General features: G+C 35.1%; 1 protein-coding gene and 2 pseudogenes across 3 annotated transcripts; 2 read left to right on the plus strand and 1 right to left on the minus strand.

The window, feature by feature from the left end:
• Positions 1-7,837, plus strand: LOC143615168 (copper-transporting ATPase HMA4-like). Its single transcript, XM_077088368.1, has 9 exons — positions 1-177; positions 1,672-1,907; positions 1,991-2,724; positions 2,794-3,265; positions 3,362-3,529; positions 4,262-4,516; positions 4,589-4,711; positions 5,923-6,408; positions 7,209-7,837. Exons 2-9 carry the CDS (start codon positions 1,674-1,676, stop codon positions 7,599-7,601), a joined length of 2,865 nt encoding a protein of 954 aa, XP_076944483.1. The 5' UTR covers positions 1-177; positions 1,672-1,673; the 3' UTR covers positions 7,602-7,837.
• A 4,481-nt stretch (positions 7,838-12,318) lies between these two features.
• LOC143615163 (polyadenylate-binding protein RBP47B'-like) lies at positions 12,319-17,295 on the plus strand (annotated as a pseudogene). Its single transcript, XR_013150421.1, has 8 exons — positions 12,319-12,550; positions 13,579-14,059; positions 15,178-15,230; positions 15,301-15,431; positions 16,364-16,451; positions 16,539-16,700; positions 16,831-16,931; positions 17,015-17,295. The product of XR_013150421.1 is annotated as a polyadenylate-binding protein RBP47B'-like (transcript).
• A 1,356-nt stretch (positions 17,296-18,651) lies between these two features.
• LOC143615162 (uncharacterized) lies at positions 18,652-22,683 on the minus strand (annotated as a pseudogene). The gene is made up of 10 exons (XR_013150420.1): positions 21,824-22,683; positions 21,375-21,571; positions 21,100-21,296; positions 20,928-20,996; positions 20,658-20,853; positions 20,370-20,580; positions 20,080-20,276; positions 19,898-19,997; positions 19,631-19,720; positions 18,652-19,493 (listed from the first exon to the last, which is right to left on the minus strand). The product of XR_013150420.1 is annotated as an uncharacterized LOC143615162 (transcript).
• Positions 22,684-27,120: the final 4,437 nt, after the last annotated feature.

The raw sequence follows: 27,120 nt of genomic DNA on the forward strand, positions 1-27,120 counted from the left end.
GAAGACGCCTCCATTACCACCAATCCCTAAACCACCACCGCCTCCTTCTGCTGCAGCTACTGTTATTAATATTATTATTTATTAATCTCCTCTCAATCAATCAATCAATCTTCACGGCTTCATCTCACCGCTGCTTCTGTTCGTAACCCTAATTACTAACCGCTACCGGTGCAACAGGTCAGTTTTCGATCATATTCATGATGATTTAAGATGATGCTATTTGGTGTAGAAGCTTCGATCGTGTTTTGATAAGCTGTTTATGGATTTTGCAACTATTGATATGATTTTCGTGTTAGGTTTTATGTACTTTATCTTCAATACGTGTAGTATGATATTGTTAATTTAGACTTGATCGAAGATATATTGTTTACAAAATGGAAATTGTTTTCAGTTTGATTTGAGAGAGTGATTGGAACTTAAAAGGTAGCTTAAACTGATAGGAAGCTCATATGCATGATATGAAGATGTTATGATTTGTGAATTTTGGTGTTTAATTTGGTTTATTGGAAGCATCGATTGTGTTTTGATTGAGCTGTGTATGGAGTTTGTAACTATTGATTTGATTTTCGTTAGGTTGGTTGTGGACGTTAGTGATATCGTTTTTAGGTTTTATAATACATATATGATTTTTGTTAAGTTAGTGATTATTGAAGATATATGAGCTACAAAATTGGAATAGCTTTGAGTTTTGACTTGGATTACTTAAAGCTAGCTTAAACTGACAGGAAGCTCATATACATGATATAATGATTTTGTGACTTGTGATTTTTCTATTTGATTGGTTGAAGCTGTCATTATGTTTTGGTTAAGCTGTTTATAGATTTGTTAGTTTTGAAATGATTTTCGTTAGTTTATTTGTGGACGTGAGTGATATGACTTCCAGGTGAGTTAGGGTTTAGGTCTTATACTCTTATGTAGTTTATCTTCAATAATATACGATTTTTGTTAATTTAGATTTGATCGAAGATATATTGTTTACAAAATTGAAATAGTTCTGAGTTTGACTTGGATTTTGAACGATTTGAGAGAATAATTGGAACTCGAAACTAGCTTAAACTGATAGGAAGAACATATACATGACATAAAGATTTTGTGATTTTGTTTATTGATAGGTTTTAGAAGATGTGATTTTATTTGGTTATGCTGTTTATAGAATTTGCCGTGTCGTTTCGCTGTTATTTTATTTACTAGTTGACTGATATGTTTGTTCCAGGTTAGTCAGGGTCCAGGTTTATGTTTGAGTAGCTTATGCTCTATGCATCATGGTTTAGTTGAGACTTAATCGAAACAGTTCTGATTGTGGATTTGGATTGGATTTTGTAAGATTTGAGAAATAACCGGAAATCAAAGCTACGTTAAACTTGATAGCAAGTTCAAATAGGGTATATTGGTGAAACTAAAAGATTGTAGGTTCTGAAGGTAACCTCTTTTAAGAACTACTCATTTTTCTGAGGAATTGTGTTAGTTTTTCATTATCCGGTGTAGAGTTTTTTATTCTGAAATACAGTAAATGATGGTGATATTGGGTTAATAGTTACTGCTTTATAGTAAATGGAATGTGATTATTGCATGTACATGTGCGTTAATGAGCATGCAACTATTTTAGGGGCTGGCTTCATATAATTTTCTGAATTAAATTTAATGCTGTTTGTGTTGGAAATTTGGTTGCAGAAATGGATGTCAATGGCAAGGATGATTTGAAGATACCACTTCTGGAACCCTCTGATGCTGTTGTACTAGATATTAAATCAGTTCGTACAATTACATTCAAAATAGGAGGTATCGAATGTGCATCATGTTCAACATCCATTGAATCTCTACTTCAGGATCTGAATGGTGTTGAGAGTGCCATTGTGTCGCCACTTCAAGGCCAAGCTGTTGTTAAATACGTGCCAGAACTTGTCGGCGTAAGCATTTTTTTGTGATGTTTACATTTATTGATAAACATTAAGCTATTGATTAATTTGAGTCTGTTATATCATATTATCAGGTAAAAGAAATTAAAGAAACCGTTGAAGATGCAGGCTTTGAAGTTATTGAAATTTCAGAGCAAGACATTGCAATATGCCGACTTAGACTTAAGGGAATGATGTGTACAAGTTGCTCCGAGTCGGTTGAACGTGCTCTTTCGATGGTTGAAGGTGTGAAAAAGGTGGTTGTTGGTTTAGCTCTTGAAGAAGCAAAGGTAAACTATGATCCCAATGTTATAAACACCGATCGCATAATCGAAGCAGTTGAAGATGCTGGATTTGGGGCTGAACTTATAGGTTCCGGCAATGATGGAAACAAAGTGCATATAAAACTTGAAGGAATTGTTTCTTTGGAAGATATGAATGCAATCAAGTGTTCTTTAGAGTCATTAAGTGGTGTCAATCATGTGGAAATTGACATGGATGAATGTAAGGTGACTGTTGGATATGATCCAGATTTGACGGGTTCACGATCACTTATACAGTTTATTCAAGAATCTTGTCATTATCAGGCAAGCTTATACGTGCCAGAAAGACGACACGAAACCGAGAAAAACCATGAAATTAAAATATACAGGAATCAGTTTTTGTGGAGCTGTTTATTTTCGGTTCCGCTTTTGTTGTTCTCTATGGTACTTCCAATGATTCCACCTTATGGAAACTGGTTAAACTATAAACTTCTTAACATGCTTACTGTTGGAATGGTTTTGAGGTGGATCCTCTGCACACCGGTACAGTTCATTATAGGTAAAAGGTAAGGTAATTTTCTTAATTCCATTTTGTTATTTAATTTCAAAAATACTTATTTTAACTTTTATTTTAGGTTTTATGTGGGGTCATATCATGCATTAAGGCGAAAATCTGCTAACATGGATGTGCTGGTTGCACTCGGCACTAATGCTGCTTACTTTTATTCTGTATACACAGTGATCAAAGCAATGTTTTCAGATGCATTTGAGGGACAAGATTTCTTTGAAACAAGTACAATGCTGATATCATTTATTCTTTTGGGTAAATATTTGGAGTCTATAGCTAAAGGAAAGACATCTGATGCTTTAGCAAAGTTGACCGACCTTGCTTCCGACACAGCCTGTCTTTTGACAATGGATAATAATGGAAATGTAATTTCAGAAACCGAAATTAGTTCTCAACTAATACAGAAAAACGACATTTTAAAGATATTTCCCGGGTCAAAGTTTCCAGTTGACGGGGTTATTATTGATGGTCATGGTTATGTGAATGAAAGTATGATCACAGGTGAAGCTATTCCAATTGCTAAAGGTCCCGGTGACAGGGTATAATTGCTTTGTTTTCTTCTTTTTATTTTTTTTTTGTTGAATTTGAATTGGTTAATGATTAGCATGCTATTTTTTTTTTTGAAATAATTTAAGGTGATTGGTGGGACTGTGAATGAAAATGGATGCTTGTTGATCAAGGTGACTCACATAGGGTCAGAAACTGCACTTTCACAAATTGTACAAATAGTTGAGGCTGCTCAACTTGCAAGAGCTCCTGTACAGAAGCTTGCTGATCGAATATCGAGGTTTTTTGTACCTGCGGTGAGTTAAACTCTTATTATTATTATTATTTTTTATTTTGTTTTAGCATAGTTTTATATATAACATGACTATTATTCAAATAATGCTTCTGTTGTAATCATGTTTGACACACCAATCATATGTTAGAAAAAAAACTGTTAGACAATAAGTGTTTACAGTCAAACAACCCGTGCAAATAAATTGCTTGCTTTTTACCTGAATCCATTACCAAACCTCCTGTTTGACTAGTCAACTTAGGGGTTTTAAACAGGTCGTCTTCGCGGTTTGGCCCGTCACAGAATATTTGACACGAACCTGAACACAACCAGGACTCGAAAATTGTGTCAGACATGTAAACCCAAACACGACCCGTTTGGCTCGAAGTTTTATTATTTCATGTAAAACAATTAGATTTTAATTATAAAAATATATGTTAATTTCTTTTTTATTTTTAAATTGTGGCAATGTGGCATAAGATAGCAAACCCATTTAATTTATTACATAAATTACATTCTAAAACAATAAATGGGTCAGACGGGTGAACCAGCGAACCCATTGGGCTGACTCGAACACGACCCGTTTAGCTAAATGGGCTCATGGGTTCGACCTTTTCCCAAACCTATTTATACCAAACCCAAACCCATGAATTTTGTGTTAGGTACATGTCGTGTTAGAAGTTCACACCTTTATCCAAGTCATGATGTGTGGACTTTTTTTTTATAATGTCGACTAGTTAATATCTTGATTTTTCAGGTTGTTGCAGCTGCTTTTGTGACATGGTTGGCATGGTTTATTCCCGGTGCATTTGGACTTTATCCAAAAAGCTGGATACCAAATGCAATGGATGAATTTGAGCTTGCATTACAGTTTGGAATTTCTGTTTTAGTTGTTGCATGCCCTTGTGCATTGGGTCTAGCCACACCTACTGCAGTTATGGTTGCAACTGGTAAGGGTGCTACACAGGGTGTCCTTATTAAGGGTGGTAACGCACTTGAAAAAGCACACAAGGTACTTTGTGATGTTTTGGGATGATGTTATGGATTATTTGATGGTTTATTGAGTTATGTTTGGATGTTGCAGGTTAACACAATTGTTTTTGATAAAACGGGAACATTGACTGTTGGAAAACCGGAAGTTGTTAGTGCTGTGCTTTTTTCTGAAATATCAATGGAGGAGTTTTGTAATATTGCAATTGCTGTTGAGGTGGGTCTATATTTTCTCAACGTTTACTTCACTAATTATATGGTTGGTGTCAAATTTGTTAATTTTTTGTGATACTTGATTTGACTTCTGGTTCAAAGTGGGTCATTTTAGCACTTGTCAAAATGACCAGGTTGGGTTGGGTTGACCCACATACTCACTTTACTTTTAAAGTTTTTGATAAATAGTTAATGTGCTGAAGTTTATTACAAAAACAATAGTATTATAGTGATAGTCTAAATCTTTGTATAAAAGCAATTTAAGAGGCTGTATGCAATATAAGTGGACTTTGGGCGAATTTAAACCCAATTTTTATAAATAATTAATTTGTTAAGAATGAGTACAAAACAATTTTTTTGTAGAAATTATGCAAATCTTATGAGTAAAAACAATTGAAGGAGACTGTGTATAATAAAATTGGACTTTGGTCTCCCATTTGGCATGTTTCCCTTTCAGCTACATTTTTTTATTTGACCTGTTTGAGATTATACACAACCCAGATTGATCCATTAAACGAGTTGAAGTTTCTAGACCTGTAAACAAACTGAATGTTCAGTGAACCGTTCACCGGGAATTTTGTTTATTCAGTAAACGAACAAACATGAACAAAACTTTTTGTTAATTTGGCTAAACGAACATGAACACATGTCTCGTTCATTCATTTATGTTCGGGAACCCTTGTTTATGTTTTTCATACATGTTCATTCTTTGATGTTTTCATTTATTGTTAAGCCCATTACAATTTTGTCTAGTTTTATTAACTAAAAATATCATCCATTACAATTTAGTTTAGTTGTATTACTTTTTAGGCCCAATGCATTAATATTCATGTATACTTTCAAATTGGTGTTTGCTCAATTATGTTTGTTTATATTCGTTCGTCTATGTTCAGTCATAATTATCTGTTTACATTCGTGAAATGATCGTTTATACTATTAATGCACATGAACAAGTTCATTTTCTTAATGAACGGAAACGAACAAGAAAACCCTGTTTGTTTAACTATTCGTCTATTCCTATCCGATCGTTTGTTCGGTTAAAGTGTAAAGAACAAACACAAACAAGAAACCCCCATTCTTTTAACTATTCATGTCCGATCGTTTATTCGGTTAAAGTTAAATGAATGAACACGAACATGCCCTGTTCGTGTTTGTTCAGTTCATTTACAGGCCTAGAAGTTTCCAATACTGAACAGATATTTCATATATTTATAGGCAAACAGTGAGCACCCAATAGCAAAAGCCATTGTGGAGCATTCAAAGAACAAACTACAGGATCATCAATCGCAAGTTGGAAACGGTTCAGTGGTGAAGGACTTTGAGGAGCACCCTGGAGCCGGAGTGGGGTGCAAAGTTGGAGACAAAACGGTTTTTGTTGGGAACAAGAAACTAATGAGGTTATCTAATGTTCCAGTTGACCCCGAGGTCGATAATTACTTTTCAGATAATGAAAAACTGGCACGCACGTGTGTAGTAGTGGCGGTTGATGGGAAGGTTGCTGGTGCTTTTGCAGTCACTGACCCAGTCAAACCAGAGGCTGCACACGTGATAACTTTTCTCAAGTCAATGAACGTTAACAGTATTATGGTAACTGGGGATAACTGGTCAACTGCAACCGCCATAGCAAAAGAGGTTGGGATTGAAAGTGTGTATGCTGAGATTGATCCTTTGGGTAAAGCCGATAGGATAAAAGATTTGCAGGTAAACTTGTTTTACTCGTGCCATTTCATTGTATAATATAACAAATCAAATATAAAAAACCATAATCGGGCCATTAGAGATGGACAAGCGGTCAAAGGTGGTTGACCGGGAATATTTTTTTAATCAAAGAGTCTTTTTTGCTAGATAATTAGTGTGTTTGATATGATTAGGGGTGTAAACAAGCCGAGCCGAGCTGGGCCTGTCTAAGCTCGAGCTCAACTCGTTTAAAGTTTTATTCTAAAGCTCGAGATCAGCTCGTGCATACTCGAGCAATGTTTGTTACTTATTTAATAGTTATTTAGTTATATTTATATATATTTTAATTATTTATATATGTATTTATAGTTATATTTTTTATAAATAACATAATATATATTTTTAAATTATTTTTATCATAATTTTATATATAATAATTATTATTATGTAAATATATTAATATTATATTTTATAATCGTTATATACATAATGGGCTCGAGCTCGAGATGTGAAGATTGGGCTCAAGCTTGTTTATTAAACTGGCTCTAATATAAGCCTGGGCCCAAGTGCATTTAACCTCGGCCTGATTCGAGCTTTTAGTGTGTCAATTACATATTGTAGCTCATGAGTGGCTTGCTTGTTTACACCTCCAGACGTGATTACAATAGTTCGATGGTTCAATATTTATTATATTACCTATTTGACTTGTTAAGGTCAGCCTTAGCTATAAATAGGTTTAAACCAACCTTGTGACCATTCGACCAATAGTATTTTCGGGTCAATAAAATGGTCAAGCATCTGATAACACAAAGTACGACCCGCAGGCAAGAGGAAAGACAGTTGCAATGGTGGGAGATGGAATAAACGACTCACCAGCACTCGTTGCAGCCAATGTGGGAATGGCGATTGGTGCAGGAACTGATGTAGCAATTGAAGCTGCTGACATAGTGCTCATCAAAAGCAACTTGGAAGATGTGATCACAGCCGTCGATCTCTCAAGAAAGACAATATCTAGAGTCCATCTCAACTATGTGTGGGCCCTTGGTTACAACATACTCGGCATGCCTATCGCAGCCGGAGTTCTATTCCCGTTCACTGGAATCCGGTTACCTCCTTGGTTGGCTGGAGCTCTTATGGCTGCTTCTTCTATTAGTGTGGTGTGTTCATCACTCCTCTTGCAGACATACAAGAAGCCCTTTGCATACTCAAAAAAGTAAAGGTTTTTTAGCTTGTGCGGAAATTATTTGCGTTGAGCTCCTAATAACGGGCTAGAAAAGTAACTATGTTAGCCATTTAGTAAAAAAGTTTTACATACATGAAAGTTATAATGCTGTTGACTTGATGTTTCATTTTGATTTTGACTTCCTATTTGACTTTTTAGCTTGTAAAAAAATTTGAATAACCTTATTTCTTTTTATATTGAGTTTTGACTTGCTATACATGTAACACATGGTCTCTTCACTCTCTTGTACGAACTAATACTGTTCGCTTTGCTAATTTGCACCCAACACAAAAAAGATAGAAAAACACGTATCTTGTACAAGATTATGGAGGCCATTTGATGCTTACTGTGAAATCTGAGTTGGGATTTGTTGTCGTGCTGACATGTGCCTAGTGTTTCTTAGCTGTTCCCGAGCTTTGATTCGAGCCCTAACACATAAATAAACCGGTTAGAAGATGACCCAAGGAGTGAAGCCTTGAGAGCACTCTCCAATGCTCAAGTCAATGAGTTAGTATATCGAGATACACATTTACATAAATCCACAATATACAAGCTTGTAATGTACAAACAGACTAGACAAATTGTTCTATTGTCTCGTGGTGTAAAACTTTCAATTTGAATCTGTAGAGTTCTGTTTTATTATTGGCTTTGGATTTGAATTTGGATTCACATCACATAGTCGACTCCAACGACTTCATAGACTCATTTGGAAGTTTTTAATAAATATAAAATAAATGAAAATAACAAATACAACATAAGTCCTTAGTATTGCAGAATGCAGATTGAAATGTTTGTAGAAACGAATCTTGTTAAGCTAGTGGATGATTTCCATACATGGAAAGCAATAAACGATGAATAAGAAAGCTATGAGAGTTGAATAAGAAACCAAAAGTTATAGAAGAAGAACGAAATTATAGACTAAATTATATATATATTAAAAACCAAATGTTTGTCATCTCACAAGTTTTACTATTCATGAGAAACACCAATTAGTTTCTTACATTTGTGCATAGCATCTCCACTTTCAACATTGGTAGTTACAACAATATTTACATTAATATCATTCTATGTCTACATAGCTATATTGATTTCTAAGAGTTTTGTCAATATAGTTGACAAATATATATTTTTAATCCTTAACTTTAAGTTTCACATATATACTTTTTTGCCCATTCAAATTTAAGTTTCACGTGTATACGTTTTTTTTCCATCAACTTTTGCTTTTCATGTTTCGCATATATAATTTTTTGGCCCTTCAAATTTAAGTTTCACGTGTATACGTTCATCAACTTTAGTTTTCCATGTTTCGCATATATATTTTTTTGGCTACTAAACTTTGGTAATTAAACTTTTGCCACGTAAATTTTGTCATTATGAATTGAACCGATACCGACCGACTTCCCGTCGTGTGCTAATCGCAACGTACGATTAGTTTTGAATTGCCAAACAAGTTTCACATATATACTTTTTGGCCCCTCAATGTTTGTTTTATATTTTTACTTTTTGGCTCATCAACTTGGGTAATGAAGTTTTCACGCTTACATCTTTATTTTTTGGTTCATTCAACTTTGGTAATGAACTTTTGCCACAATACTTTGATAGTAACACATCGAACTGATACCGACCGACTTTCTGCCACGTACTCGCTACAATGCAAACTAGCTAATTCAAACATAATGTATTTAATCTGTCCGCTGCAACGCTTGGATACAATTACTTGTTTGTTATAAAAAGTATTACAAACATTAAAATGATGTAAAATGGCGAATGGTTACTCCTAAGATTTTACATCTTCGTAACGTGTTAAGTTTTTGTTTGAACATGAAATGTTTGCCGTCATATTAACAAGTCATGAAGGACTTCCTAAATATGGAATGACGCAAAAAAAAGACCCTTTTGTATCCGTGTTATGTATTAATTTTTATTGGTTACATTAACTAGGGAACCATTTATTGTTAGAACGACGAATCCTTCGTATTTACGCCATGTGTCAACCTTTCTACATGTTACATTTCTTTAAGTAACGTGTTAATGCATCAAATTCATAAGACATCTGTAGTAGGGAGGGGTAAAACGCCCTCTATCCTCCTCCTCCTTATTCTTCTTCTTCTGGCCCAACCTCCTTCCAACTTCAACGTCTTCTCCACAACGCTTGGAGACATTTCAGGACTCAAAACACCCCTCAAAACGCAAGGGGGCGGTGTCCCCAGTGTTTTGGGTGCGTTTCCCTTCCAAAACGCTCCACTATGGGTGGCGTAAGCTAAAAGTATTTATTAAGGTGATAGATTATAGAATAGTCTAAAAGTTCTTTTTAACGGTCAACAAACAGAGAATTGTCTAGGTATTTCGTACGGGTGGCTCAATGGCTCAACAAACTGAAGATCACAAATATCCCAGTTTCCTTAATTGAGTCACCTATAGGGATGAGCTCGGGATGGTACTACCGACCGGTACCGATCCCGAAAATCCCGATTAGAAATTCAGAATTATTTGATACCGATATTTCATACAAAATTTAGAAAATACCAGTATTATACTGAACCGAACAGAGCCTATACCAACCATTATTATAAGTATTGTTACCAGTACCAAATCGATAAAAGTAACGACATCGCTAGTCACACATACATTCCTCCTCCAAAAAGTTAATAAATTTTTATTCACCTAGACTACGTCATTTTTGTTGTCCTTAAACCTGATTGATACTAGATTACGTCAACGACAAACAACATGAATTCAGACCGAACCTCTTCAGATTTGCTTCTAACTACTTCAGACCAAACCCCTTTCAACTTAGGTAATATCTTTCTTTCCCTCTTTCCTTTATTTAATTAATACTAATTATTTAGCTTTACCAGTACCAATTTCAGATCCAGTTTAATTGCATATTCATCATCACTGTAATTAATTAACCCAATGAATCTAACCAATCGAATGGATGAAGAACACCAATCTCTAACCTTTATGGAAACCGATATCCTAAACCCTAACCCCAATTCATCCTATCTAACCCAAGGGCAGAAAGGTCAATTCACCCTGGCCCCGAATGAAATGGTCCGATACCCGAGTCCGGTTGTTAATCCAGGTTGTAGCCTGCGTCGGGGACGATGATGTTAATAATGTCGGTGATGCTGCGGGTTCGAGTCGAAAATGTTTACATAAGAAGGGGAAATGGAAGACAGTGTCGAAGATCATGGTAAAGAAAGGCTGTAAAGTGTCGCCGCAGCAGTGCGAGGATAAGTTTAATGATTTGAATAAGCGGTTGAATGATATTTTGGGCCGAGGGGTGTCATGTCGAGTGGTGGAGAATCCGGCGTTGATGGATTCGATGCCGAGGTTAACGGTTAAGATGAAGGAAGATGTGAAGAAGATTTTGAGTTCGAAGCATTTTTGTATCTTTTTTGTTGTTCACTTAACTATAGGTTATATGAACCTTTAATAGTTATATACTTTTGATGGGATTGTTATTGTATGATATATAATATATCTCATTCATGTATTGTATTTGTGGTGACAACCTGCATTTGGAAATCTCTATTTACCTTAATGAAATCACAGACCAACTCGTTAGGACAGCAAGAAACAAGTACCAGTTATCGGATTGATCAACAAACCATTCACCAGATTGCAGTTGCAGATTGTAAAAACAAGAAATCAGAAAACAAAGAAACCTATAAATTAGGGATCAATTGAATGTCCAAGAAATAGCAGATTGCGAAAGCATCTATTTGAATGACCAAGACTTGCAATAGGGGAATGATTACGACGATAAACATCGAGAATATAATAGAATAGACAAACCAAGGTGTCCGGTTTGCGGGGGAGTTTGTCGAAGCCGTTGATCATGTTTTTGTCTCGTGCGGACTTGCTCAAGCCACTTGGCATGCTATTTCACTTGGTGTAAGATTCGTTTGGCGTATGCGTTCAGGATCTACCAGAGATTCATTAATACATATTTTTCGAAGAAGAAAGCTAAGGTGTTTAACGCCATTTGTATCATTACGTTTTGGTGCATTTGGAAGGCGAGAAATGATATGGTTTGAATTGTAAGCCGGTTGTGGTGGCGAGTGTGGTGTGTGATATTAAGGCTTTCGGGTTTTTATGGGTTAAGAACCAATCTAATATGTATAATTTGTCTTGGGAGGATTGACGAGGGTTTAAGGTGTAAGTAAGCGTGGGTGTGGTATCGGTTTTATGTTTTTGTGTGTAGATTGTTGTCAGTATTTCGGTGGACTTTCTCCTTGCCGGTGTTTATAATAACTTTTTGGTTGGTTGTTCAAAAGAACTAGGATGACAAACGAAAAGTTGAAAACGAACCCAAAGAAAATACCGTATGTTCAAAACATCTAGAGCACGTAATGAAACATGCAATAAACATCTACTCGAACCATACCCGTAAACATTTTAAAAGTTCTAACTTGTACACATAAATATATACTCTGAAAGCGGGAAAAAACAAAGACAAAGATGATAATGTATAATTTGTCTCAGGAGGATTGACGAGGGTTTAAGGTGCAAGTGTGTGCGTGGTGATGACAAACGAAAACGAACCCAAAGAAAATACCATACGTTCAAAACATCCCGAACATGTAATAATACTTCTAACAAACATCTACCCAAACCGTACCATAAACATAATCCTTAAGATAGTCATGGGCTCTAACTTCTAACTTGTACACATAATATTCTGAAGCTGCAAAAACAAAAACAAAAACAAAAACAAAACTAATAATAATAATAACAATGGAAGCACAGGGTGTGCAACAGCCATGGATGATGACCGCACAACCCCAACCACAGTACGCCTACGGTGCGCCGCCGCCGCCGTCGCAGCCATACCACCAGCCCACCACTCACGAAGAAATCCGTACGCTATGGATCGGTGACTTACCTTACTGGGCTGATGAATCCTACCTTCATTCATGGTTTGCCGCCACTAATGAGGTTACTAATTGCACTAATTACTGCTTATGTTTATTTCTATTGTGTATTTGTATCCTCTAGGGTTTCATACTCACAGAAATTAACCGTCAAAGCATGATCCTGGAAAAACTGATTGTTAGGATTTTGTAATTAGCAATTTAAATTGATGATTGTTGTTTAATTGTACCGGAAACTGTACAGGTTTTGGAAATTGGAAGAATTAGAGGTTGGAATCAAATGCACCAAAATTTGAAATTTAGGGTTATAAAATATTGTAAACGAACTCGGCTCGTTTAAATTATAGGGAGCTTGAGCTTGGCTTGTTTCGAGCTCTATTTCTAAAGCTCAAGCTCGCCCCATGAGTAGTTTTTCAAGCTCGGGCTTTGGCTCGGGTTGTTCTTAGTTTGTTAATTATCTTGTATATTTTTTTTATAATTATTTGTTACGTATGATTTTTTAATTATGATTTTGTACATTACATAATATATAATATTTGAGCATAGTAAATTATTAAAAAAGATGTTTTCAGGAAATTATATAATGTCGAAGTTGATCAAGTTGACCGACTACATCTGGTTCTGACTGAGGTTGATTGATTATGAGTAATATTGGCCGAATTGATCGCGTTTTACAACACTGATATATTATTATTTATTTTTAACGATTGTTAATAAATAATTATACATTAAATCAAAATTATACAATTAAAAGGCTTGTTTAGGCTCGCGAGTGGGCTCGAGCTCAAACTCCTATATTGAACAAGCTTATTTTTAGGCTTGAGCTCAATTCGATCTTTTTGCGAGCCAATCTCGAATAGCTCGCAAGCAGCTTGGCTCGTTTAAACACCTATTCTCAGTTATTGCAGATATTAACCACGGAAACACGTTACTGAAAACGTCAATTATAAGGATCTCATAATTAGCAGTATAAATTGATCTTATTGTTTTGTGTAATTCTACTGAAAACCATATTAGTTTTGAAATTTGAAATCAGATGTAGCAAAGTTTGACAATTAAGTCTTGATTATGGCATTTATGATGCAATTCCAGGTGCTTTCAATAAAGGTAATTCGTAACAAAGCAACAGGGCTTCCAGAAGGTTATGGATTTGTTGAATTTGCTTCACATGCAACAGCGGAAACTGTTCTTCAAACATACAACGGAACACAAGTTCCTGGAACCGAGTTAACTTTCAGGTTAAATTGGGCATCTTCAGGGATTGGAGAAAGACGACCCGATGCTCCGGACCATTCTATATTTGTAGGCGATTTAGCACCCGATGTTACAGATCATTTATTGCAAGAGACTTTTAGGACTCAGTATCCATCTGTTAGAGGTGCCAAAGTTGTGACTGATGCAAACACGGGTCGTTCAAAAGGGTATGGGTTTGTTAAGTTTGCGGATGAGATGGAAAGAAACCGAGCAATGACTGAAATGAACGGGATTTATTGCTCGACTCGACCTATGAGAATTAGTGCAGCAACACCAAAGAAGCCCACTGCTTTTCAACCGCAATATGTTGCACCAAAAGGTATGTATTATCATTTGAATGTGTTTTATTGTAGGTTAGAATATGTTACATCAAATGATAGAGAGAGAGGATGAGTTGTCTAGGTAGATTGGGATTGGGGTAAATGCGTGTGTTAACAACTTAACATATGACCCGTAGGCCCAAGTTAGGTTTCTCTAGGGTTCTGGTTTCTTTACTGTATGTATTGAGGATTCACCTAAGGGTATGCATAGGCTGGTTTGAGACAGTTTTTGGCTCAAACTGAACCAAAAACTGAGAATTTTGGTTTTATGCTTTTCAAAACCGTTCATGTTCGGCATGGGTTGGTCTTTTCGGTTTTTCCAGGTTGGCTTGAAAATTGTGGGCCGAAAAAAATTGTCCCAAAATATTGAATTTGGTTTTAGATATTTTTTGTTAATTAATAATTAATTGATTTGGGCTAAAGTATTTGGGTAATACTTTTTATTAAGTTTTTATAAACTTGTTAAAATTAAAATATGAAAATCCATTTGATCTGTTTGGCGTTTTTGGGTTTAGTTACATTACTTACATGCAAAATGGAAACCGAACCAAATGTTTGGTTTTTTTCTAAAACATAAAACCAAACCATCTGTTTTTAGTTGGGTTTGGTTATTTCAATATTTTGGTTCCGTCTTTCAGTTTCCTGCACACCTTCACTTCTCTTCATTCTAATTGATTTAGTTAAACTTGTACTAATGTTTACACTTTATAACTTTATTATGATTTACTGGGATATTTAAAGTCACATTATTTTATTTTAAATGTATGAATATAATGACTTTGTATATCTGGTTATTTAGGGGTCAAATAATTGGTATGAATGATCAGCTTCACACTTAGGAAGAACCATGATTACTCGTTGCCCTATATGCTATTCATTTTAAAGACTTTTCACCACATTTTCATTGTTAGTATTGCTGGCAAGAAAAAACTATAATCGTTGAAATTATATATGCTTAGATTTTTTTATGTATTAAATTAGTTATAAAAAGTATTAGATGGTTGATCATATATAGAATATTTTGGTCACTTTTTTACACCTTAATGGATGCTAAAATCTGCAAATTTGAGTTGAAGATGATGATTAATACACAATGTATTGTTGTATTTATTGGCAGGGTTATATCCAGCTTCTAGTATTCCTATGGACACTGATCCAACTAACACAACAGTAAGTTATCTGTATTAAAATATGGTTTTGTATCTATCTGTGTTCTTTATATGCATTGTTTTTATTGCAGGTTTATATTGGAAATCTTGATCCTGCTATTACAGAGGATGAATTGAGGCCGATTTTCTTGCAGTTTGGAGAAATAGTTTATGTCAAGATCCCTGCAGCCAAAGGATGCGGCTTTGTGCAATTTACAAATAGGTCAGTCTTTAATGTCAGGAAAAACTGTTTTCGCTTATGTGTCGGCCTATTTACCTGTATTTGGGCTGAATTGGGTTATCTTTTATCTTCAATGTGCCAAATTAAAATTTTATTTGTAAGGGATATGGGTGAAATGGGTCTAATAGGCTTGTAAACGAACCGAACAAACACAAACGGGGCATGTTCTTTTTTTTTTTTTTTACTTTAACCTAACAAATGATTGAACACGAACAATAAATGAATAAGGTTTTCTTGTTTGTTTTAGCTCATTAAGAAAACGAATGTGTTCACGTACGCGAAGAAACATAACTGAACATTGATGAACAAATATAAACGGACATAGTTGAGTGAACATCATGTAAAAGTAAACATGAACATTAAGCTGCTGTGCCTAAAAAGTTAGTAAAACTAGGCTAAGTTGTATTGGTGATTTTTTAATTACATAAAACTAGACTAAATGTAATGGAAATAAAAATGTGGAAAAATACGTAAGTGAACATAAGTTAAACAAACGTGAACTAGCGAACATAAATGAACATGGATTTAAATGAGTGAACGTAAACGAACGTTCATGAACATAAATGAACGAACAATGTGTTTATGTTAGTTTGTTTAACTAAATGAGCAAACATTGTTGTTCGTGATCGTTCATTTATTAAATATATGAACATAAACAGACTTCTTGTCAAATGGTTCACAAACAGTTCATTGAATGTTCGGTTCATTTACTGGCCTAGGTCAAAGTTGGTCAATGTTTAAATCAAATGCATAAAACCTCGTAAATAGTTTAGTTTGAAAATTTTGATCAATATCATAATAAAAAACTCTGTAACCATGAATTATTCAATCTTTTTGTAACCATCTCTTTATGATTAATAAGAATATATCTGTCTCATTCCATGTTGGATATTGTATATTTGTATGGTATGCAGGACATCTGCTGAAGAAGCAATTCAAAAGATGCATGGAAGTCAGATTGGTCAACTTGTTGTCCACCTTTCTTGGGGAAAAAGCAAGCAGGTCAAACATTATGGTCAAGAAAACTAAAAATTTCAAAGCCTAAAGGTTTAATATGCACTTTTACCAAAAAAATATTTTATGCTGTAGGACCCAGCTGGAATGTGGGCCCCACAACCCGATCCAACTCAATGGAGCAGTGCATATTATGGTTATGGGCAAGGTTATGATGCTTATGCTTATGGAGCAACTCAAGATCCATCATTATATGCATATGGCGCGTATGGTGGTTATGTGCAGTATCCTCAACAGGCAAGCCATTTTTCCTATTGTTATTGTATATCATTTCGCATTTCCTTAAAAACAAGTTATAAACTTCAATATAACTTTTATTCAATATGATATGATATTTAATTATTTATAAGATGTGATTGATTTCCAGGGTGAAGGTGAACAGGATATGGGTGCAGTGGCGGGAGTTGCACCGCCTGTGGAACATAGGGAGGAAATATATGATCCCTTAGCCACACCAGATGTTGACAAGTAAGTTTCTTCTTACTCATTTTATTATTATTATTATTATTATTATTATTATAAACTAATTTTTGTGCATTTAATTTTTGTAGATTGAATTCTATGTATCTTGCTACACATGGAAGCGCGATCTTGGGCCGTCCTATGTGGCAGAAAACATAATCTTTCTCATTACAATCGTAATTATGATTTTGTTCAATGAAAGAAAACTGAGCTAGTTGCTAGTTCACAAGAGTTTGACAATATTAGAAACTGCAATTATGTAGCGGAGATTGTAGATTCAAGCTGATTTATAAAATTCGGATTTTTATAGATATGGGGTTTGGTTTACTTGCTAATGTGTTTATGATATGTTGAATTATTTCAAGACATTTAGGGATTTACATATTTGAAGATCAAAAACCTTTTTAACATCTAAAACTAATCTAAGTTTAGGCTTGTTTGGCAGGATAAAATTATTATAATATATTTTGTTACCCATGGGATTTAAACCCTTACCTTAACCTCTTTATATTCAAATAACTAGAAAAGATAACAAAATCAATCTGGTCGGATTATTGAGTCTCAGTTTTTATGCTTCTGCATCACATTTTTTTGATGAAAATGTAGAAAGAAAACCTTCAATAAAGCTTGAAAAAAATGCAACATATTTTTTGTTTCTACTTAAAAAACTTTTTAAAAGTTCATATGAGGTTGCTATTTTATTTATCTTATCCCAAATACTTTTTTCCCTTGTTATCAGGGTGTTCAAAACTGCTTGAACAGTCTAAACCGAATCAAAATAACCTATTCTACCGGGTCAAGAGTACTGTGGTTTAGTTTACAGGTTGAAAAACCGATTTTCATGATTCGTCTCGTGGTTTTGGCTTGGAATAGATCATATAAACCGAACCGACTATAGAGGTAGGGTACCAAAAAGACCCAAATACCCTTAAGGGCTACCCGCGGGTCAATCAGAAGTCCCTCATAAGTCACCCGCGGGACATATAAACCATCCGCATAATCATCTGAGGAAGAAACACCCTCATAACGCATGCAGAAGCACCACAGCACCCTCAAAGGTCATCTGCGGGAAGAGCTATCCTTCCGCGTAAATAACCACGAGGTAAATGCTCCGGGACAGCTGTCAACACATGATTGCCTTCTAGAAGATTTACCAAGATGCTTTCTTGGGCAATATGTGAGCCCCCAGCCAGTCAATTGATGACAAGTGGCAAGGACGTTATAACCGTGCACATGGCCAATATCCCCCCAGTAGTCAATGGGAAAGAGACACGTGTCCAGGTTGTTATGCATGCACATGCAACGTATAGGATGAACCTACATGTCCAGACGGCTATGCAGGCATCTTCTTAAAGGATAGCTGGCCTCAATCACCTTCCAACACCCTTCGGCTATAAATACTCTCTCAACCATCATGAGGTATTCATTCACTCCCATTGTACTCTCTCAATTTACTTAAGTGCTTATATTCTACAGAACAGTACTTATTCTCACGCCGGAGGGTGGTTACGGGAAGACCCCCCCTCTTGTCCTTCCCGTAACGAGCTCACAGTGTCTGTTTTGCAGGTGTTTGTCACTGGACTTTAGGCAATTGGGTTCATATTGTTTGGCAGTTAACCGTATCCTACCCTGTTGACTCATCGGATCCAGGACTCATACCCGGGGAGAGGATCCGTGTTTCTTCACCGACCAAAAATAATATATACTTTGATTGTAACAACCAAAATAGAAACTATTACATTTATTTCGAACCACAAACACTATTCAATAACAAATCGAATTCGAAACAGTCACCGTGTAGAACAACCATAAATGCACAGAGTACAACTATATACTGCACGAAGACAACTCTTTAGTGAAGTTTAAAATAAAGTGTATAGTGTTCATCTCTCAGACTAAACAAAGGCTGCAGAAGATAATTCATATTCAACCCTTTAGCCACAAAGCTAATCGGATGGTAACTACTAATCCCATCATTCACCTTGAAGCTAGTCGCTGCCATAAACCCAGAATCCGAACCACCCGCATCACAGCTGAGTTTCACTGTTGCATTAAAACTATGCACAAAACAACCCTTCTGGCTTTCAGACTCCAATCTAACCATCCCTTCATTTCCGTCCACAAACCGGAACACCGCATTCCTCCTGGTATCGAATGAACCGCTTATTCCGAGATTCTGTTCCTTTCCTTGCTCTATGATTACCATTCCAGGGAGGCTGTATGGCTCTAGCATGACTGTTTTATTAATAACGTCGTTGCGTGATGAGACTCGGGTTTTGGGATCGACTGGGATGATTCTGAACGTCGAAAAGACGGAGTAGCTGGTTCCCGGGTCCGGGTATTCGACAGTAGTGAGGTAATTGGATGTGTGGGCAATTGCAAGTGTTGTGGTTCCAGTTTGTTGGGAAAGAGAGATTAACTGGGAGTTGTAATCCGATGGAACCGGAGTGATCCAGGCCGAAAGGGAATCAGAGTTCGGTTTTAAGTCGGAATCGCCTGTGATTATGGCGACTAGAAGATATGGTCCGAATAATATTGCATGAAGTGATGAATATTCAGACCGTTCATCTGCAATGTTAATATTTTTGTATCAGTCACTAAGAGTAGCATAAAGAGTCATTAACATATTTGTCACAAAAGAGTAACTAATATTTATTTCAGTCACTAAAGTAAAGAGTATTTATGTTTCAGTGACAAAAGGGTACCTTGAATAGCCTCAGTTCTAAGTGTGATCGGTAGTTCAAGGGTAATAACGTCCGATGAGCTCCATTTTTTTGTGACGGATAAGAAATTACCTGCATCAAGAAACTTGATAAAGCTTCATTATCAAAATAAAATTGTCTTTTTAATAAATGGGGTAAAAAAATGTTACGGTAACACCCGATTTCAAGCAAGATTTAGAGCTACCATAAATTCTTGTTATGAAATATGTGTTAATAATTTAATACATAGATGACATATAAGATTTATACCTGTAGATGTTAGAGGGACAGTGCGACCGTTAAGTGTTACTTTTGCATTTGATGTTGTCCAAAACGGTATTCTAAAATACAAAGTTGACGACAATCCTTCCTGAATAAAGCACGCAGTCGGTTTTGTAAACAATAAATCAATACCTAATATAACATTTTTCAGGATATTTAGAAACTTTAACCTTCTTTGGAGAGATTGTAGTTGTTACACGAAGGCGAGGGTCCCAAGACACAACGGGTGCAACTTTCTGGTCAACAACAATCTGTCCAAGTTTCCAGTTAACCGAGCTTGATATGTATTGGATAATGTACAGCCCAGGATCCTTTCCCGCATCTTCAAAGTAAATCGAATCACCCAATTTCGAGAACGATTCAATTCCTAAAGAAATGTTGAAAAATATAATTTTGTAGTCAAATAATTACATTTTTGCATTATTTATACAAGTAAATGTACTAAATTCAATATATAAACCTGTCCCATAACAACACCAAAAATCATTAAACTGTGTTCCCCATTTATGATATCCTGTAGCTTTCGACATGCCCGGGCCTAGTGGCAACATGTAAATCATAATTCCGGGTTCTTTCCCTCTTTGGATACTTAAGACACCGTTAGTCAACGCACGTTCATAATAATCAGCATACGCGATCTCTTTGGTCCATCTAAACAAATTCCTAGAAACCTAAAACACAAATGCAGGATTTATTATTATATACGACATCAAGACGAATAACTTGTTTACGAATCTACAAGGCACACCTTTAACATATTATAGGTAGTACATGATTCCCCGTTCTCGCTCTAAAAAAATTTGTATATAATAATGTAGTTAGGTCGAACGGGATTTCTACAAAAAATACCTTGTAGAGAGGATCGCCCGTAACTTCATATCGCGTCTGTGATCCGACAACAATTGGAATACCGTGTTGGCATGAAAGTCAGATAAATGATCGGCCTGCAAACACAATTTTTATTTTTTGCACAAGTTACTGATAGTACGATATTATTATATATAACTATATAAGTTACCTTTACAGCCAGCAGCCCGAGAAAACACGGTTTGTCAAACAGATGAGCCAACAAGTGCTTATTATCTCCCTAGTAACGAGAAATAGCCGGTTAACAAATGATTTATATTAATATAACATGTTATCAGGCTGACGCCACGAATAATTTAAGCAGACCCAAATTGACAGCATACCGTTATGGTATAGAGCCGATACAGGACATCATTCATTCCACCCGTCTCTTCATTCAAAGATAGCCAGTGCCGTTCAATAGTGTACTGTTTGATCACGTTTTGTACGCGTTTGCTAAAATAATCTGCCATTTGAGTCACCATTTTAGAGCTTGATTGTTTCCAGCCAAAACATACTGATCAACTAAACCTGCCATTATCTGATATTTACAAGAAACTAACGAATTAATATTTGGTAAAATAGTTAAAAATAATATTTAAAAACATGCCAATTCAACCTTGTGAATGGTGTAATATGGAGCCCAAACGAATTTAAGAGCTTCAAATCGATCAAAAAACTCAGTTGGGAAAGCCGAGAGGTAACCATCGCTCATTTGACACTCAGCGAGTGCAGATACTACTGCGGTCATCTTTTGTTTTAGAGCATCGTTCCCGGTGCTTGCCCACATGTGAGCTGTAGCACTCAAGTAATGCCATGATAATATTCAGTAGTGTATAACTTTAGTGTTACAAAACTACAAATAACGTGTAGATCGGATAATTATAGTCACCCTATTAGGATGCTGATGTTATAATACACAAAAATAATTAATTTTTGTTGTGTGTTAAATAACATATATATTATCTCCATGGCAGGTAAACTGGTAACAAGCTGCACTTTATGTAACCATGATGCACTTTAATAGTCATGTTACATATACTAAATAAAGTAACACAAGACACAAACCTGTAAAACTATCGCGAACCTCTTTATCTGGTGCCTCCCAACCGCCATAGGGGTCACCAGGCGTCGGCAGCCCTGCATTCTTTCTAAAGGTCCAAACCAACCGATCAACATCCAGCATTAACAAGTACTTCAAATTAGTTTGTTGAGCTTGACCATGTATCGAATCCGGGTCCAACCTCACATCATTTAAACTAATCTCATTCAAAAAATTCCCATTTGCATAAGACTTACCCCCTTGATTCTTCATCTGTCTATACATCATCATCCACTCGAATTCATCTTCCTGTTTCAACATTTTTCTAGGCAACAAACTAGCCCAAGCCGAATCATCGGTTGGGCTCAAATGAGTTGAATGATCATGTGACAGCAACACTTCATCTTTCCAAGTTTTGTTATGTGAATTCGACAACTCGTAACGAAGAATATGCGACGAGAGCTCAGTGCCAGTGTTGGTACATTCCTTACCAACAACAACATTACATGATAACATAACCAATATTACAACCACAAGCATCTTCATATTGGTTTAAAGTAACACAACAACGTACACTTGTGTTGAAATAAGTCACTTATATTAGTGAATACAACGAGTCGTGGACGGCACATAATTCGTTACCTGCCGCCACTAGAAAAGAATTCCTTTGGTGTTTCGCACGATAACTGGACACGTAATGACTGAAATGGAAGTGTGAGAATGGAAATAATGACATTGAAGTTAAGTAAATAATAAAAATGGGTATGAAGACTACTACATGAACAAGTAACTAAGTGTAAGTACAAAACAAGGGTAACTCACGGATGGGGTGTCGTTATCTAAGGATTTAGATGGATGTGAGTGAAGATGACAAATGAATGAATAATAATAATATTATTATGGGATTGTAAGCATAGCATGGACATGGAAGTGGTCAGAAAAGAAAGACTTTAAACAGTCCACTCTATGAATATATATGGGTGCCACTATCTTCTTTATGTACATGCACTAGTGTTTCTTTTAACTTTATATAAAGGTTACCTTGACTATGAAAACTCATACCTTTACTAGCCGAGTCGTGTCAGGGTTAAGGTCACCTTGAACTCGGCTCGGTTCGAATTTGAAACCTAAGCGAGCTAAGGAGTCTAGCCGAGGCATTTAAGCCAGGGCTAGCTAACCGAGCAGACTTTATGAGAGTCTGGACTCTCGAGCCTCGAATATTTTATACATCTTTAGATGTTAAATTTGGTGAAATCATGTTGTTTTGGTAAAACTATATCATTTTAGTTAAATATTTATAAATTAATCATCTATATCTACTCTTAGTATTAAAATATATTTGGTTTATAGATATATTTTAGCACGTCTCTATTTTATGTTACGTGGTGGATACAACTTTTCAAGTCATGATAAAGAGAAACAAATCTAACATCAAGAGTAATGTTAGGAAAAATTGTTCTAGGTACTAAAGTGTCATAATATTAAATAAATTTTGCAATTTAAGTGGGTAACCTCATCTTTTCACTTTTACCTTTAAACAAGTCACCTTTTTATATTAACTTTTTTTAACTCATAATGTTTTTTTAAATTTATATATAGGTTACCTTGACTACTAAAACCCGTATATTTACAAGCCGAACCGAGCTAACCCGGGTCAATTTGAACTCAACCACAGTTCGAATTTGAAACCTACGCGAGCTAAAGAGTCTAACCGAGGCAAGCCAAGGCTAGCTAATCGAGTCAATTTTAAGAGCCTCGATTTTGTATATATCTTCAAATGTGAAATTTAGTGAAATCATGTTGTTTTGGTAAAACCATATCATTTTAGTTAAAAATTTATAAATCAGTTTTCTATTTTTACTCTTAATATAGAAATTTATTTGGTTTATAATATTTTTTTTGTCACGTCACTATTTTATTTGTAGGTGGATACAACTTTTCAAGTCAAAAGAGAAAAAGAAATCTAAACATCAAGAAGGAAAAATAGTTCTAGGTATTTAACTATAAAGTGTCATAATATTAAAATAAATAATGTTTTACAGTTTTAAGTTGGCAACATTATCTATTCACTTTTCCTTTACACAAATCTTTTTCTGTTACTTTTTTTAAGTTATATATGTTTGGTTTAAAACAAAAAAGTTGTGTCGGAATGTCAACATTTCGAACACCATACGTCAAAAAGACATTTTCGTTTTTACTTTTTATTTTATTAATTTTTGTAGCAAAAGTAAACGAAGAAATAGTTGAAAAACTTTGAGTGGTGTTAATTATTTATGAAAGAGATTGCAACTTAATAAGATGGACAAAATACCACGTCATCGGCGGATGAACCTACAAAATTCCTCCTTAGGCATAACCAACTCCTTCGACGAAGTAAGTAACATCTAGTGCAAACCGGATCAATTATGTGCGAGTCATGACTTATGGACCATAAAGGTCTTCGGTCATGATTAATAATTGAATGAATCTAACCTTTAATAAACTATTTATATCAGCGTTCTGTTTCTAGTGAGCCCTGACAATGTTAGGATGTAACAATAATAAACACCCCAAACAAGTCAAATACAATGAGGTAATCATTAGCCATCATATCGAGCATTTGCACTCGCTTTTACTCTACCATGTACTACATTGATTCTTAAGCTGGAGGGTGGTCGGAGAAAGAACCGTCTCTCTCTGGTGAGCCTAATTAGTGTTCATTTTGCAGGAAGTAGTCGGTCATTGCTAAAGTCATATTCACGATCGAGCTAATTTGATCCGATCTCAATCAATGAACCGATCTTTGTAGCTTCAATTTGGATATGTAAAACCTTATAATTGGATAACTTGGTTCAATAAATTCTTCACTTCTGGTCAATTCCGTTTAGTTTGATCCAAATTCGTTTTGAAATGTTTGTTTTTATTTTAGCTAGGGAGTATTGAGTGGGAATATAAATGACATGTTACTTTTTTAGTTTCTTATAAGGAGAAGCAATTAAAAAAAATTCCAAACACCTACTTAGACCATCCGTAATGGAGTATTTTGCGCAGCGTTTTGGGCCAAAACGCCGGAGGCACACCGCCCCTGCCGGCGTTTTGGGTATTTCTTTTTTCCGGCGTTTTCCACAAAACGCAACAATGACACGAATTTCAACATATTTGACCGTTAATATTATTGGACAACTGATGGGTATTGAACAAGATCCAGATCCGCCCGTCTCAGAGTCAATTATATGCTGGATCTGCCGCCGTCGCCGTCATACGTGTCGAGGTGATCTGGCTGAGATCCGTCATAACTGGAGGAGAGGTGGAGGTGAGGTAGAGCTAGGGTTTTGGTGTCGTTAGATAGAAGGAAAGTGATTGTCATTGTTGTATTTTATTATTTTGGGTGTTGATATGATTGAAACCTTCATATGTTTGAGGTTATGGATTATACTCAGGTTATGGGTTTTACTTTTTCAAAAGTGCAGAGAAAGTGTCATGGTTAAAAACTTAGAATATTTCTTTCTGCTTTTTGTATTTAAAAAAACAAATAAAATTAATGATGACTGGGCGCCACGTGGCGCATAATGTCTGGGGGTGGAGAGTTATGACTACAACATGTTTTTGTAAAAAACCATAACTTTGACTGGGCGTCACGTGACGCATAATGTCTGGATGTGGAGAGTTATGACTACACGTTTTATATTTTGTTACTTCCATGAACCAAACCTAGATAGGTGTGAGAGGAAAGCAACCATTGATACTAACACAAGAAATGCATCTTTTTGGATCAATATTGATAACACAAGCCCCACATACCCAACTATTAAAAATCTAAGCCATTCAAGTCTCTTTCACAATTCATGATACCAAGCCTTTAGTTATACTTAGATGGGAAGTTTGCATTTAAGACCACGTTAAGTGTTGCTTCTTTGTTGTACTTAATCTTTTTTCTCATACATTAACTAACCGATTAATTATATGAAATATCCTATGATATTATTAGAAAATCACAAACTTAGTCCTAAAATTCTAAGATATGAAAGCACAGTTGGGTTGCAAAATTAACAGACATTAAAAATGCATGTTGCTGTACGTGCACATGAAATGACCATTAAATCATTAATCTTTTTGCTATATATATAAAAAGAAAAACCAACTCACCAATACTTTCTTTGTTCCTTTAACATTGATCTATTAGCTCTCCCTTCATCATTGTCACCGTCTTATCTAACACCATCGCTTATCTTCGTCGCTAACAAGACTATCATGCGTTGTTAGGTGTGGGTGATATAATGTACACAATAACCCATAATCATTTTATGACGATTCAAGTAGATCATTTGAAAATAAAGATTTTTATTTTGTGTATAAGTTTGATGGTAAAATCCCAAACACTAAATATTATTAACACAAAGAAAAGCAAGATTTTTAATAGAATATACCACCTAAATCGTTAGTATAATATAATCACTAATAATGTGTCTTATAGATTTTTAAAGTTTAATTTGATATAATACTTCATTTTATTATTAAGTCAAATAAAAAAAATTATCTTATATAGATAATTGATCATTGATAAAAATGAAAACGGAGTGTTTACTTGTTTTCTCTTTATTAAAGGTTACATGTTCAAGTTCAAACCCTAGTTGAAACATGTTCTTTTTCTCTCTTTCTTTTACTTAAAGGTAATTTTTTATTAAAGTCAATGAAAACATGATTTAAAAATACAAGGAATTTGAAAACTATTAACTTAGTGAAATATACAAAAACTGGTTTGATCCTTTCGTGTTACGGGAGTTTATTTAAGTTTTTGTATTAATTGTTTTGTTATTTTATGATTATTTATTTTATTTTTTAACGTAGTTTATTTTAATTTAATACATATATATTAGTTTGTTATTATATTTTTTGCGTTTAGGTATTTTCAATTGAGATGTGTAAGTTTTTTAGATTTTTAAGCGAACAAAAATACACAAACACGAACATGTTAATTTTTTTAAGTGAACAAACATAACCACAAATATTTGTCTAATGAAAAAGGGGACGTTGATGTAGTTGACGATAGCGGGTATTATCGGAAGTTAACCGGCGATAGAGTTGATAGACCATCAATGGAGAACATGTAAAGAAGATAAATTAAATTAGGGTTTGAGGATGAAAGTATTTACCAATAAATAAGATCTTATAACCCATTTGAGAGCTATTAGGGTTTGGCAAGACTCATAACCCGTGGAAATTATTCTTTTATGATTAAAGGGGTTATTTCACAAATAAATGAGATGTTATAACCCGTTTAAGAGTTATCCGGGTTTGGTGAGACCCATGATCCTCGAAAATTATTGTTTGATTAAGAAAGAGT

This window comes from Bidens hawaiensis, unplaced genomic scaffold, assembly GCF_021521415.1.
Source record: "Bidens hawaiensis isolate Kalapana, Puna unplaced genomic scaffold, B.hawaiensis_p1.1 tig00041925_1, whole genome shotgun sequence".
Classification (NCBI taxonomy): domain Eukaryota; kingdom Viridiplantae; phylum Streptophyta; class Magnoliopsida; order Asterales; family Asteraceae; genus Bidens; species Bidens hawaiensis.

Excerpts from the sequence above, each read along its gene's own strand:
- LOC143615168 (XM_077088368.1), top strand. The coding sequence starts at position 1,674 with ATGGATGTCAATGGCAAGGATGATTTGAAGATACCACTTCTGGAACCC. Across the intron at positions 4,517-4,588 it reads CACTTGAAAAAGCACACAAG|GTTAACACAATTGTTTTTGA; the intron begins GTACTTTGTGAT and ends TGGATGTTGCAG. Across the intron at positions 6,409-7,208 it reads ATAGGATAAAAGATTTGCAG|GCAAGAGGAAAGACAGTTGC; the intron begins GTAAACTTGTTT and ends TACGACCCGCAG.